The following is a 14,520-nucleotide window of genomic DNA, read 5'->3' as shown; positions in this document are numbered from 1 at the left end:
TCAAACACAAAGTGCAGTAAAAATATTGTGTATATACATTAATATATGCTTATGAATCCTGCACATAATAGTATAAAGACATATGCCCACCACATACCACGTTTATCTTGATTGTAACAAACATTCATATCCAAGTGAATTATGCTTTTCCAGATTTTATAAATGATTTTTATTGATTTCTTTTCAGCCTAATATTGTATACATGGTAGAAGTACAAAACAGTGGAGCGTGTGGATGTAACAGCTTGGTCGGGACAAGTCAGACGTGACCGACCCTTGCTGGCAATTGGGAGGCGAGGCGGCAGAGCAGGTGCAAACTGAAACATATTTCTTTTCCAAAATACATGAAGCGCCGCACTAAGCTTCATCTAAGCTTAAATTTGCTAGGGCAAACAGGAAAGGCTATCGGCAATGTGGCTGGAACGCCACACGAAGCAGTGGCATTTCAATAAATCAAATGTGAGCACGTTTAGTTTTCAATATGTCTGTGTCACAGGAGCCAGGCTGAAATATGTGCAAAGTGACAATGTGCTTAATAGCTCTTCTAAACCAGGGGTAGAAGGCGGCGTAAATCAAGGGGTTCACACACGAGTTCAAATTATACACATAATAGACATAATCCATCACTGAACGCAAGTTCTCATGTTCTCTAACCAACGGAGGTACAATGTAGAATGGACAGAAACACAGCAGAAAGACCAGAATGAGAACACCCAGGGTGTTGGCGGCCTTCAGCTCCGATTTCTTTGCTCTGAAAGGGGCAGAAAGTTGAACACGTTTGTTGAGAGAGCGCATGGCTCTCACCTGATACACGACAACCACAAACACTCTCATGTTCAGCGTGACAATAATGCTTAGAGGAAGAAAGAAGTTGATGCTGAAGTCCAGAATGCCTCCGATAACACCGAAATGGCTAAAACATTCTCCAATGCAAGTGAGAAACAATTCGGGATCAGCCAAGTTGTCCTTCAAAAACATGGTGCAGAAGATAACGGAAGCTGACCAACAGACACAAACGCAAAGTTGAGTTTTTGTCACAGTGACTTTGACAGTATAATGCAGAGGATAGCAAATAGCCAGGAAACGGTCTGCTGATATCAGCACCATGTTTCCTACAGAAGCAGACTGACAAATGAAAGTCAGGTAATTCCAAAGAACACATGCCATGGGACTAAAAAACCAGCAGGCTGTGCTCATGATGATCATTAGTGGCATCGCCGCCAAGCCCACCAGGATGTCAGAGATGGCGAGGGAGAGGAGGAGGATGTTGGTGGGGGTGTAGAGCTGCCTGCAAAAACACACACAAACACATAGAACAACAGATAATGCAAACAAGATGTTATGAAATACACTTTCAAGGTGATGAGGAGTAGGCGGCTACATCATTCAACACAGTAGAACAAATCTTGGGTTCAGAGCAAAAGAACATGTGCCTGAAGTGGGAGATAGAGATGATGACGAACAGGTTGAGCAGCACAGTGAGGACGCAGGCGATGGACAGGAAGACTCTGAAAAAGACAAACAAACTCAAAGACCCGTCAGACGTAGGCTTCTTGCAGGAGATGTTGCCTAGCTGTGGGAAGCAGAGATCCGATTGGTACTCAGAGCCCATGGAGGAGCTTGAGCTGAGACAGTGTTCTGTCTGAAGTTCCCTGTTTTTAATCTCTCTTATTTATGGTGTTCTTGTACCTCCCCCAAGAAATTGCGATTGGTCAGTGTTGTCAAAGTATGATGTCATGTTTAGCGCCATGCCCAAGACATTACATTGTCCAATTTTACACTATCCTAAAACATTTTCATTGCCAATGACTAAAAGCCAGCAAGAAGCCTACCTAAGGTTTAGGTTTTGAGTAGTGTTGCACCGATACCATTTTTTGGGCCCGATACCGATACAGATACCTGGCTGTGCAGTATCGGCCGATACCGATACCATTCCGATACCAGTCTGTTTGCAAAAAAAAAAAAAAAAAAAAAAAAAACAATATATATAAAGTTTTGGTCAAAAGTTACCATACACTTGAGAAGAACCTAATGTCATGGCTCTCTTGAGTTTCCAGTTATTTCTACAACTCTGATTTTTCTGCTATAGAGAGATTGGAACAGATACTTCTTTGTCACAAAAAACATTCATGAAGTTTGGTTCTTTTATAACTTTATTATGGGTTAACAGAAAAAGTGATCAAATTTGCTGGGTCAAAAATATACATACAGCAACACGAATTAGCAATTTCTTGTGAGTGATTATTGACTTGAACAATCATTGACTTGAACAAGGCCGGAAAGTCACTTGGAGCCATTTCAAAGCAGCTGTAGGTCCCGAGAGCAACAGTGCAAACAATTGTTTGTAAGTATAAAGTGCATGGCACCGTTTTGTCACTGCCACGATCAGGAAGAAAACGCAAGCTATCGCCTGCTGCTGAGAGAAAATTGGTCAGGAGGGTGAAGATTCAACCGAGAATCACCACAAAGCAGATCTGCCAAGAATTAGAAGCTGCTGGAACACAGGTGTCAGTGTCCACAGTCAAGCGTGTTTTGCATCTCCATGGACTGAGAGGCTGCCGTGCAAGAAGGAAGCCCTTGTAAACCAACAATCATCATCGTACTCTAGAGTTAGTTATGGTGTGCCGCAAGGATCTGTCCTCGGGCCCATCTTGTTTACGCTGTATATGCTTCCTCTAGGTAATATCATCAGAAAATATAGCATTAACTTTCATTGTTACGCTGACGACACACAACTGTATTTATCAATTAAACCTGAGCAGGTCAGGCAAGTAGAAAAACTAAGCGCCTGCGTCCGAGATATAAATACCTGGATGAGCACTAACTATCTTCTACTTAACCCTGAAAAGACAGAAGTCCTTATAATAGGCCCGAAAAGTGTTAGAGACTCTTTAGCTGCCCAGGTAGTCACTCTGGACAATGTAAGTGTAGCCTCCAGCACCACAGTTAAAAACCTAGGAGTTTTATTTGACCCTGACTTATCGTTTAAAGCACACATTAAACAAACCTGTAGAACGGCTTTCTTTCACCTGCGCAACATCGCCAAAATTAGAAATATTTTATCTAAAAGCGATGCAGAAAAATTAATTCACGCGTTCATTACATCGAGATTGGATTACTGTAACTCCCTACTTGCAGCTTGTCCTAAAAGCTCTCTAAAAGGTCTTCAGCTAGTCCAAAACGCAGCAGCAAGACTTTTAACAGGAACCAATAGAAGAGAGCACATCACCCCTGTGCTCCAGGCACTTCACTGGCTTCCAGTCGAGTTTAGAATTAAATTTAAAATACTCCTTCTTACATTTAAGACCATTAATGGGTTGGGGCCACCTTATCTCACCGATGCTCTGGTTCCATACCGCCCCAACAGAACACTCCGATCTCAGAATGCAGGTCTACTGGTAGTTCCCAGGGTTTATAAAAGTACTGTCGGAGCTAGAACCTTTAGCCACCAAGCCCCTGTTTTATGGAATCAGCTTCCAGCTAGTATTAAAGAAGCCGAGACAGTCTGCACATTTAAGATTAGATTAAAAACGTTCCTATTCGACAAAGCTTATGGTTAGGCTAGTTGAAGTCGGAGTAGACTCACAGTTTAGTCTAAGCTGCATTAGAAGCTATAATGCTGGGGGCAGTACAGCCGCTGAGTTCTATCTCCTTTTCTTACTCTACCTACCACTTGTCTTACTTTATTTCTATTTTCCAATGTTAATATCTAGTTGTCTAGTCTCTTCATCACTAGTCACCCGGTGTCCCCTTTCCCCCCTCCCCTCTGGGGAGGGGCTATTTTTCAGCTGCAGCCTCCTGACTGTCCGGACCCCTGGCTGGATGGACGTCCTCGCTGCTACCCCCGTCTCATCTGACTAGAGGGACTTCTTCTTGCTCCTTTACTCCACTGTATTTTTACGGACTATAATTTCGCTTGCTAATTCCCATTAGCCGTTCTGGGGTTCCTGTCTATCCGTCCTGGGAGTGGATCTCTCCTGACTGTGGTACTCCCCAAGGTTTCTCATTTTTCTCCCAATTGACTCTGGAGTTTTTGGAGTTTTTCCTTGCCGGCATGGAGGGTCTTAAGGATAGGGGATACCCAGGACTTGAATTGCATCTATTCATCTTTGTTGCATCTATTCATCTTTGTTGCTTCATTTCTAATTTCATATTGCCTCTGTTAAGCCCTTTGAGACTTCTGTTGTGATTGAGGGCTATACAAATAAAATTGAATTGAATTGAATTGCTCCAAAAGCGGCACCTTAAGGCTCGACTGAAGTTTGCTGCTGATCACATGGACAAAGAAAAGACCTTCTGCAGGAAAGTTCTGTGGTCAGACGAAACAAAAGTCGAGCTGTTTGGCCACAATACCCAGCAATATGTTTGGAGGAGAAAAGGGCTACGTTCATACTACAGGTCTTAATGCACGAATCCGATTTTTTCGTGTTTTTCCAACTCGAGTGAGGCATTAACTTGACGGTCTGAACGTGACAAGTCGCATTGAACTGGACCATTTCAAATCCGATCTGGGTCACTTTCGTATGTGGTTCAAATCCAATCTGGGCCACATTTTTCCAGACTGTCGCGGCGGTCTGTACTGTCCACTCTCCCAAATCAGATTTCATGCAACAATTACGTCATCAAATAGCGAGAGAGACACTTACCGTAGCGGTGCCGCTGTGCGTTATTAGCGCCTAGCTTGCAGTGAACACGGCTTTTGGGGAAGGGCTGGGCTTGACAACAGTCATAAAAAATAAAAATGAGTTGAGGATAAGCCTGAGAATGCTCAGTTTTCTCTCTGCTCCAAGTGAGCAATATTTCAACATTGCCTACACGGCCGAGGTCGGGGCAAACTGCCCGTATGTGTGTGTGACGTGCACGGACCGTGCGTGCATGCTATCGATCCATATAAACTTTGAATATAAGCCTAAACGGGGATTATTTATGTCTGTTATTTGTGTCCTCCTTTTGAAAAGCAAAATATGATATCCCTGGAATGACGGATGACGTGTGTCATTTGTTTTGATGCTTCTGCGCATGCGGGTCGTCTTGCTCAGCGCGTGTCGGACTGCGAATTAGTGCGCATGCGTAATACTTGAATGGTCTCAATGGACAAAGGCAGTCTGAACGGGCACGCCAAAAAACCAGATATGACAAAAAATCGGATTCGTGCATTAAGACCTGTAGTATGAACGTAGCCTAAGTGAGGCCTTCAACCCCAAGTACAACATGCCTACCGTGAAGCACGGTGGTGGTACTCTTATGCTGTGGGGCTGTTTTGCTGCCAATGGAACTGGTGCTTTACAGAGAGTAAATGGGATAATGAAGAAGGAGGATTACCTTCAAATTCTTCAAGATAACCTAACGTCATCAGCCCGAAGATTGGGTCTTGGGCGCAGTTGGGTGTTCCAACAGGACAATGACCCCAAACACACATCAAAAGTGACAATGGAATGGCTAAATCAGGCTAGAATTAAGGTTTTCGAATGGCCTTCCCAAAGTCCTGACTTAAACCCCATTGAGAACTTGTGGACAATGCTGAAGAAACAAGTCCATGTCAGAAAGCCATCAAATTGAACTGAACTGCACCAATTCTGTCAAGAGGAGTGGTCAAAGATTCAACCAGAAGCTTGTGGATGGCTACCAAAAGCGCCTAATTGAAGTGAAAATGGCCAAGGGACATGTTACCAAATATTAGCGCTGCTGTATGTATATTTTTGACCCAGCAGATTTGATCACTTTTTTCTGTTCACCCATAATAAAGTCATAAAAGAACCAAACTTCATGAATGTTTTTTGTGTTCTTCTTCATTCTGTTCCAATCACTCTACCAGAGAAAAATCAGAGTTGTAGAAATAACTGGAAACCCAAGAGAGCCATGACATTATGTTCTTCACAAGTGTATGTAAACTTTTGACCACAACTGTATGTACGTATAAGGGATGGAACGATACAGTTAAGTCACGGTTCGGTATGATTTTCGATACAATTCAATACATTTAATGCTCTGAAACAGAAAATACAACTGTTATTATTATTTTTTAAATGTTTTTTTATTTGCTAACAAGCAAAAATAACAGTGCCATCAAATAAACAAACATTTTAGTGCATAATATTTATGTGCTTGCTTCTTACTGATCTGAAGAAATTTTATATAAAAGTGCTGAGAACAATCTTTACTGTTTGTAAAGTGGGGCACACTGTTGATTGCTGCAGCTCTCCTAGCAGCTATATTTACCCTATAAGCAGGGGTGAAAGTGGCTAGAATTTCTTGTCGGAACTCCCCGACGTGAATGTCGCCACGGAGCCAGAAATTGTATTTATTTATTTATTTATTTATTTTCATTTTGGGGGGGGGGGGTCAAACCTCTTAAACTACTGAAATGCAAAGCAAACTGTCTTGGCAGTTATTTCTATAGCACATACAAAAACGGATTTTCATTGAAAATTGTATTTTTTTCAATGAGTTGCAAAATAAAAGTCAACAAAAACAGCAATAACCCCAACCTCCATCTCCGAATTTTCATTTTCCCTCATTTCCTCACATACTAAATGCCAAATCCCAATTTTAACTACTTAAGAACATAGGATGTATATTAAAATTGAAGTTAATGTAAACATTGACTTTTTTGTTTATTTTTGTAATAAAAAAAGGTAACATACATTCAGAAAAATAAGTACAAATGCGGAGTGAAATGGAATACATTTTGAAGATCACGCAAACATTGACTTTTGTAAATCATAAGGAAATGAATAGGTAGCCTAACATAAATGGACAAATTTGAGGCCAAAGTGCACATTGACAGTTAAGATGTTCGGAACCTCCCCATCACAGCAAATAAAACTAAATATGATAAATAAGCCTCCTCAACTCTTTTGTTGCTCTTAAAGATTTGATCCATTTTATGTTGCATTGCCCTTTTTGTCCAATCAATCCAACAACCTTTTTTTTTTTTTTTTTGCTGTTCCAGAAAACATGCACATTTGAACCAATCAGAGCTAACTATCTCTGCTGATCACATGTCAGTATGAAAGCCAATTGAACGGATAAATGAGTTCAGGCGTTTTGCTTTGCTGCGTGTATTCGCATATTGACGTGACTCATCATCGTCAGACTCAGATAACTGCAGCAGCTGGGGAAACCTCCATGCCGTCCGTGGAATAAGATAGATAATAAATATTGGTGGAAACGGATTACGCTACACAAGCACTTTATTATGCTTGTTGTTAACACTTGTGTATGTAAATCTGATGTCGGGAGATTGTTTTCTTCTTGGAGGTGAAATGCAATTGTGGCAGCTTAGCATTTTTATTATTTTTTTTTACATAGCGTTTTGACAGTTGCCGTCATATTTTTGGAATCAAAGCACCGTGTACCGGAACAGCATTCCGGCCCTGAATCTTATACCGGAACTGCGTTCTGGCCCTGAATGTTATACCGGAACTGTGTTCCAGACCGTTCTGGCCCACTTTCACCCCTGCATATAAGCAAAACATCCAATTTGTGGTCCGAGTCCATCTGTAACATGTACTGAATTAACAGTATTTGCAGCATTATCTATAGTCACTGGTATGGATTGATTTGGCCTGCTTAACTTCCATTCAGTCATGGCGGTTTCTAATTCATCAATCCATCAGTATATGGACTACGCGTCGCTCTGGGCTCATGCAGCTAATGGCATGGGATCTAATGTAGCATATCTAGGTTGCTATTTGATGATATCTAGTGTGTGCGCGCAAGAGTTGGCATGGGATCTAACATCAGACATCTAGGTTGCGGTTTGATGATATCTAGTGCGCGCGCTTGAGTGTTTTCTGGCCACAGAAGCCAAGTCACTTATGCTCATTACTGCACAACACCAGCATATGACAATCGGCGTTCATAAACAGGACGAGTTTGAAGGACGGCGCTCTTAATTTGCCACTCATTGTTCATCATGAAACCATGAGTCTGCTTAGTCTCCCACGGTCTTAACCTTTCTGATCCCATCGGCGCTACAACAGCAGGCGCTAGCTCACGCATGTTAATCGTTTGTGAATGCCGTGTTAGATGAGCAGCGTAACATCGCGGATATGCGTTGTAGTGAACATCCTTAACATTGAAGACGAAGGTGTTTATTTCGTTTGGTAATTTCGCGACAAAGACATACAGATGTCATGCATCGGGATTTGGGAAATTAGCTCACGTGGGGAGGACAGTACATTTGCGTTCAAGTGATGCCAGTAGATGTTATCGACGCCCTAAATGTTGGTACTCGTCGATACTGATACCACCAATTCGGGCCGGATCGGCACCCCCTGCCAATACTGGTATCAGTATCGGTGCAACTTTAGGTTTGAGTTGTGTTGGGTTTATAACCAAAATGCAAAATATTTTTTTTACCTAACCGTTAGGTAAAAAAAGAAAAAAAAAAACATTTAATAACTTCAATAGCCATAATAGTCGCGTCATGCAGCTGGTGCGTTCACCATTCACTGAGCTCTCAATCTAGGAGATGGGAATTTTGACTCTCTGGCACGATGACCATAGTGACAGTGCCTGCCAAGATGTAGCCTTACAATATCAGGCGCTCATTTTACATGGCACACCCTGCACAGTCCGATTCACTTATGTTAAATAGCCTGCCAGGCTGACCCAATAGAGCCCCTCACTGGCATTTTTCCAACAAAATAAGTATGGCTCTTACAAGGAATATCAAATAAAATACTGAGTGGTGGACCGTATAAACACATTACAGTATGATACATTGAACATAATGGACCCCAAATTTAATACTGAAATGGTTTTGATACAAAACTGGCACAGTGCTGGTCCAGATGAGGTAACATGTTTGACAAATTTGGGCTGTACATTGATATGGTTTCTCCTCCTGCGTGTTCTCCTGTTTAGTGTCGCAGAGCGGATGCCCGTTTTCAGGGTGCGCGCTGCTGTGACGTCACACGTTAACCGTGAAGGAATCTGACCTTTTAATCAGACTGCCAGAATCGCTCCAGCCAAACCGCAGACGCAGCTCCAACGACCTGGGCTGGCGGGATCCCGACATCACCAGCCCGGCCAAAAGGCCAAACTCAGCACATTTACCTTAGTCTTAACTAGGGTTGTTCTGATCATGTTTTTTTGCTCCCGATCCGAACCCGATCATTTTAGTTTGAGTATCTGCTGATCCCGATATTTCCCGATCAGATTGCTTTTTTTTTTGCTCCCAATTCAATTCCAATCATTCCCGATAATTTTTCCCGATCATATACATTTTGGCAATGCATTAAGAAAAAAATGAATAAAACTCGGATGAATATATACATTCAACATACAGTACATAAGTACTGTATTTGTTTATTATGACAATAAATCCTCAAGATGGCATTTACATTATTAACATTCTTTCTGTGAGTGGGATCCACGGATAGAAAGACTTGTAATTCTTAAAGGTTGTAAATTGTGACTAAATATTGCCATCTAGTGTATTTGTTGAGCTTTCAGTAAATGATACTGTAGCCATGCCCAAATGCATGATGGGAAGTGCAACCATGACTGTGCGTAGTGCTACCAATTTATATATATTCTCTGCGTTGGGAAATAACAGAGTGTATTAAGAAAAAGATCAATTACTACCTTGCTTCCCCACATTGCTTCCCACGATATTTCTAATCGTAGGGAGAGGGATTGTAAGGCTTTAGTCAATTAAAAGAAGTAGCCAAAGGCTTTCAAAATTCACTTTACTCATTTTACGCTGCCTTTTAGCTCTCTATATAGGTAAAACGGCGCCATTACAGATTGAGCGCGACAATGCGTGAGAGGGTCGTGCAGCGCATGCATTAATTACGTTAAATATTTTAACGTGATTCATTTTTTAAAAAATCAATTACCGCCATTATCGGGATAAATTTGATAACCCTACCTTAAGCCAAAACTAAAGATTCTGGATGAGTGTAACATATTATGTCTAATGTTAAATACAATTAGAAAACGATTTAACTAAAAAAAAAAAAAAAAAAAAAAAGAATATATATATATTAAAAAAAGGCATGTCCGATATTTTTTTGCCGATTCCGATACTTTGAAAATCCGATTGATCGGGACATCTCTAGTCTTAACCCTTTGTAATGACTCCATTTTGAAAGCTGGAAAAAGGCTTCGAAGCACAAGTTGATAATTTATTCAGGTCGACAGCAGTGTTGGGCACGTTACTTTAAAAAGTAATTATAGTTACTCACTACTTCGTCTAAAATGTAACTGAATTACTCTATCGTAAAAGTAACTAGTTACCAGGGAAAGTAACTATTTCCCTTACTTTAAAAAGAAGTTGGATGTCAAAGAATTTGAAATTTTCTGAGCAGTATTCGAGTCAGTTGAAGAGAGAAGAACAGACAGGTAGTTGTGTTATAGAACCTTGTAATATTTATTGCACCTCACCAGCAAAAGATTTGTCCTACACTTAAAGTGCAACAAAAATAAACAGATTTGAATTGCTTACCACAGATGTCGACAAAAGCTTTGCCCCGGGACATAAATTACACTTTACATGTACGTTCTTTCCTTTAATTTCGACCAACTTGAAATAGTGTTTGTATCTCCACCTCATAAAGGACAAATTTTCCTCTGAATGCTCTGCCATCATATCCCTCTGCATCTTTTTTTCGTTTGTGTGTTTGCCGCTCGCTCTGATCCGGTTTGTGTGTGAAACACCGGCTGTGAAGTTTTTTTTTTTTTTTTTTTTTAAACAAACTTTATTAACAACAAATACACATATACAAACATAGGGCGAGACAATTCACATATAAACAACCGGCTCGGACGTAAGTATGCTATTAGGCTCGTGCGTTTACGTCACAGAATGGGGGATCACGTGAGATTTGACAACAAAGCTGCCATGTTGGAAGCAGGTTTGGCTCACGGGACATTCAACTTTAACTTGCCAGTTCGATAAAGAGACAAACTCGTTACTAAGGCGAAGAACAGATATGTGATCAAACTTAAGGATGTGAACAATGTTGACCCTATGTTGTCCCTGAACGCACCCCAAGTCTTGGATAACAAATAAACAGAGTACACTCGCTACAGCTGGTAGTTTCTTCAATTTATTCAAAGTAAGTAACGCACCGCTTTTGACCGTCAGTAACGGTAACGGCGTTGTAACGGCAGAAGAAATAATTAGATTACCCCGTTACTAAAAAAATAACGCCGTTATGTAACGGTGTTATTTATAACGGCGTTATTCCCACACTGGTCAAAAGCGATCAAACGGCAAGACGAAACAAAAACAGACTCGGGGGGGTGGGTGGCAAGGTCACCCTATCACACGTCTACAAAAGGTTCCCGAGAAAAATGACCACGATTAGTTAAACATTCAGTCTTTTGAAGGCTCTCGCGGGGCGGGCTGTGGACAGAAGGGTGTGTTTCAGATAATCTTCTATTGCAGTTTGGTTCAGCTGAGGTGGGAGGTTGGGCCTGCTTTGACGTCTGAGAGGCGCGGCGCTATCAAATTTCGTTCTACTTGTTCTGGGGTGTTGCCTTTGTAGGCCGGGGCGTCCTGGCCCCACTGAAGAGATGCCGACGCAATTGTTTCCTTTGCTTATCAGGCGAGGGCTGATATGGTATGTACTGATGACTCAGCACTGGCCTCCTGCTTTGTGAGGAGTGCGTCTGTGTATTATAACTTATAATTCTTATTAGGGTTGTTCCGATCATGTTTTTTTGCTCCCGATCCGATCCCGATCGTTTTAGTTTGAGTATCTGCCGATCCCGATATTTCCCGATCCGATTGCTTTTTTTTGCTCCCGATTCAATTCCAATCATTCCCGATAATTTTTCCCGATCATATACATTTTGGCAATGCATTAAGAAAAAAATGAATAAAACTCGGACGAATATATACATTCAACATACAGTACATAAGTACTGTATTTGTTTATTATGACAATAAACCCTCAAGATGGCATTTACTTTATTAACATTCTTTCTGTGAGAGGGATCCACGGATAGAAAGACTTGTGACTTTGTATATGGTGACTAAATATTGCCATCTAGTGTATTTGTTCAGCTTTCAGTAAATGATAGTGTAGTCATGCCCAAATGCATTATGGGAAGTGGAACCATTACTGTGCGTAGTGCTACCAACTGATATATCTTCTCTGCGTTGGCAAATAACATAAGGTGTTAAGATAAAGCTCAATTGCTACCTTGCTTCCCCACATTGCTTCCACTGACATTTCTAATTGTAGGGAGAGGGATTGTAAGGTTTTAGCCATTTAAAAAAAGGCTCCAAAGGCTGCCAAAACTCACTCTACTCATTTTACGCTGCCTTTTATCTCTCTATACAGGTAAAACAGCGCCATTACAGATTGAGCGTGACAATGCGTGAGTGGGTCGTGCAGCGCATGCGTTAAATGCGTTAAATATTTTAACGTGATACATTTTTTAAAAAATTAATTAGGATAAATATGATAACCATACCTTAAGCCTAAACTAAAGACTCTGGAAGAGTGAAACATATTATGTCTGTAACGTTAAATACAATTAAAAAACGATTTAATTAAAAAAAAAAAAAAAAAAATGTATATATTAAAAAAAGGCATGGCCGATATTTTTTTGCCGATTCCGATACTTTGAAAATGACGTAATCGGACCCGATCGATCGGCATTCGATCGGGACGCCGATCGATTGGGACATCTCTAATTCTTATAGCATAATATTAAACTATGGTTAAATGTCTTTTTTACCATATTGAGTGTGTTAGAATAATGCAGTTAGATGTTGCCTACGAGAAAAGGTACTATCTCCTTCAAGCGTTAAATTTCAAGCGCACCAGGTCTGCACGGTCCGTCCCGGAACAGTGCGTAACCTATCATTTGGACTGTCAGATTGATGATATGGGTTTCATCTGGCGCACTGATGTTCAGCGGACGTGATTGCTATGCGGATCTGGCGAGCTGAGATTGGACCCAGCACGGAGTCACCTGCTATTTGGGTATGCACATTGTGAGGCTAGCATTTTCAAGTTACACTTTTTACAAGTTCTCTGCTTGGTTACGTTCATGTTCATACCATTTGGGGAATCATTTTCACACCCACAGACTACACACTATTTCTTACTGTAATCCCTCACTACTCTGTGGCTTAACTTCCACACAGTCAGTGCAATGCAGATTTTTAAATATTGTTATAGGAATAAAAAAAAAGTTCTAAACACGTATAGTCTTTGGTTCTTGCTCTGTAGTTGTTGTCGCTTTTGAAAGCTTAAGTTTGACAAAAATTATGTATATCCATCTTGCCTTTTCGGTCCTCGGGTGGTTTTGGCTAAGCAAAGCAAATGAACACCTAAGGTGCTAGCCATATGATCTGTTTAAAAGATAATTATAAAAATATCTTTTTTTTTGTTTTATAGCTTGAGAACATTTATAGACAATATTTTACCGTAGAATTCTTAAAATCATATACTGTATAGGAAAGCCAATTACATCCAATGACACTATTTGGCCACCAGGTGGGGCCTGACTCCCCAGAAAATCTGCTCATGGTTGCCAAGCGAACCAAATTGGTTAGGAAAGGCTTGTTACGACGTATCCGACTTTTGTGTTTTCGACTTTACAACGCCGGAGTCTCGTCAGCCATTTTGTCTCCAATCTTTTTTTGTTTGTTTGTTGCGTAACAGTGCCCCCCCCAATGTTTTGTCACCAGTCACAATTTAATTTTTTACTTTATTTGATTAATATAACGTATAATACATGTTTTTAGATAGTTATTTTGAGATTTAGGGGGTATTTATAGGTACTTAACGATTTAATTCCAATCTATGCAGAAATTCGGGTTTCGTTGTCGGCGTAGAAACGGACCTCGTTCGTAACGTGGGGACTACCTGTATTTGGAGATAACTAACGTTGGCCTGCAAAAAGTAGCTGCTAAGGTCAAATTACCTTTGGTGCAAAAAATTTGGCGACATACACTACCGTTCAAAAGTTTGGGGTCACCTAGAAATTTCCTCCTTTTTCTTAAGAAATAGAAAGAAATTTTTTCAATGGAAATAACATGAAACTAATCAGAAAAATGGCTATTCTAGTTGTAAATGTCCGGTTTTAATGCAATACCTACGTAGTTTTGTAAAGAGGCCCATTTACAGCAAACATCACTCCAGTGTTCTCATGGTACATTGTGCTTGCTAGTTGCCTTAGAAGGATAATAGATGATTAGAAAACCTTATTAAATTATGTTGGCACAGCTCAAAACACTTTAGGAGGTTAGAGAAGCTATAAAACTGATTTTCCTTTGAGCTCGTTGGGTATCTGGAGCATCACCTTTATGGGTTTGATCAAACTTGCAAAATGACCAGAAAAAGACAACTTCCACGTGAAACTTGACAATCTGTTCTTAGAAATGAAAGGTATTCCATAAGAGAAATTGCCAAGAATTTGAAGATTTCCTATAACGCTGTGTACGCATCCTTTCTTTCTTTATTTTCCCTTCAGGCATGTAGGTCATTCACTAGGTCCCCCCGCGTGGTTCTGGGATTTTTGCTCACCGTTCTTGTTATCATTTTGATGC

At 40.6% G+C, this 14,520-nt stretch overlaps 1 protein-coding gene across 1 annotated transcript; it reads right to left on the bottom strand.

Annotated features, from left to right (window-relative positions):
- Positions 1 to 212: 212 nt before the first annotated feature.
- LOC130911249 (trace amine-associated receptor 13c-like) lies at positions 213 to 1,655 on the bottom strand. The gene has a single exon (XM_057829096.1). The coding sequence runs from the start codon at positions 1,212 to 1,214 to the stop codon at positions 453 to 455; it is 762 nt and encodes a 253-aa protein (XP_057685079.1). The 5' UTR covers positions 1,215 to 1,655; the 3' UTR covers positions 213 to 452.
- Between the last annotated feature and the right edge of the window lie 12,865 nt (positions 1,656 to 14,520).

This window comes from Corythoichthys intestinalis, unplaced genomic scaffold (assembly GCF_030265065.1).
Source record: "Corythoichthys intestinalis isolate RoL2023-P3 unplaced genomic scaffold, ASM3026506v1 HiC_scaffold_23, whole genome shotgun sequence".
Lineage (NCBI taxonomy): Eukaryota > Metazoa > Chordata > Actinopteri > Syngnathiformes > Syngnathidae > Corythoichthys > Corythoichthys intestinalis.
This window is presented reverse-complemented; position numbering and strand designations above follow the sequence as displayed.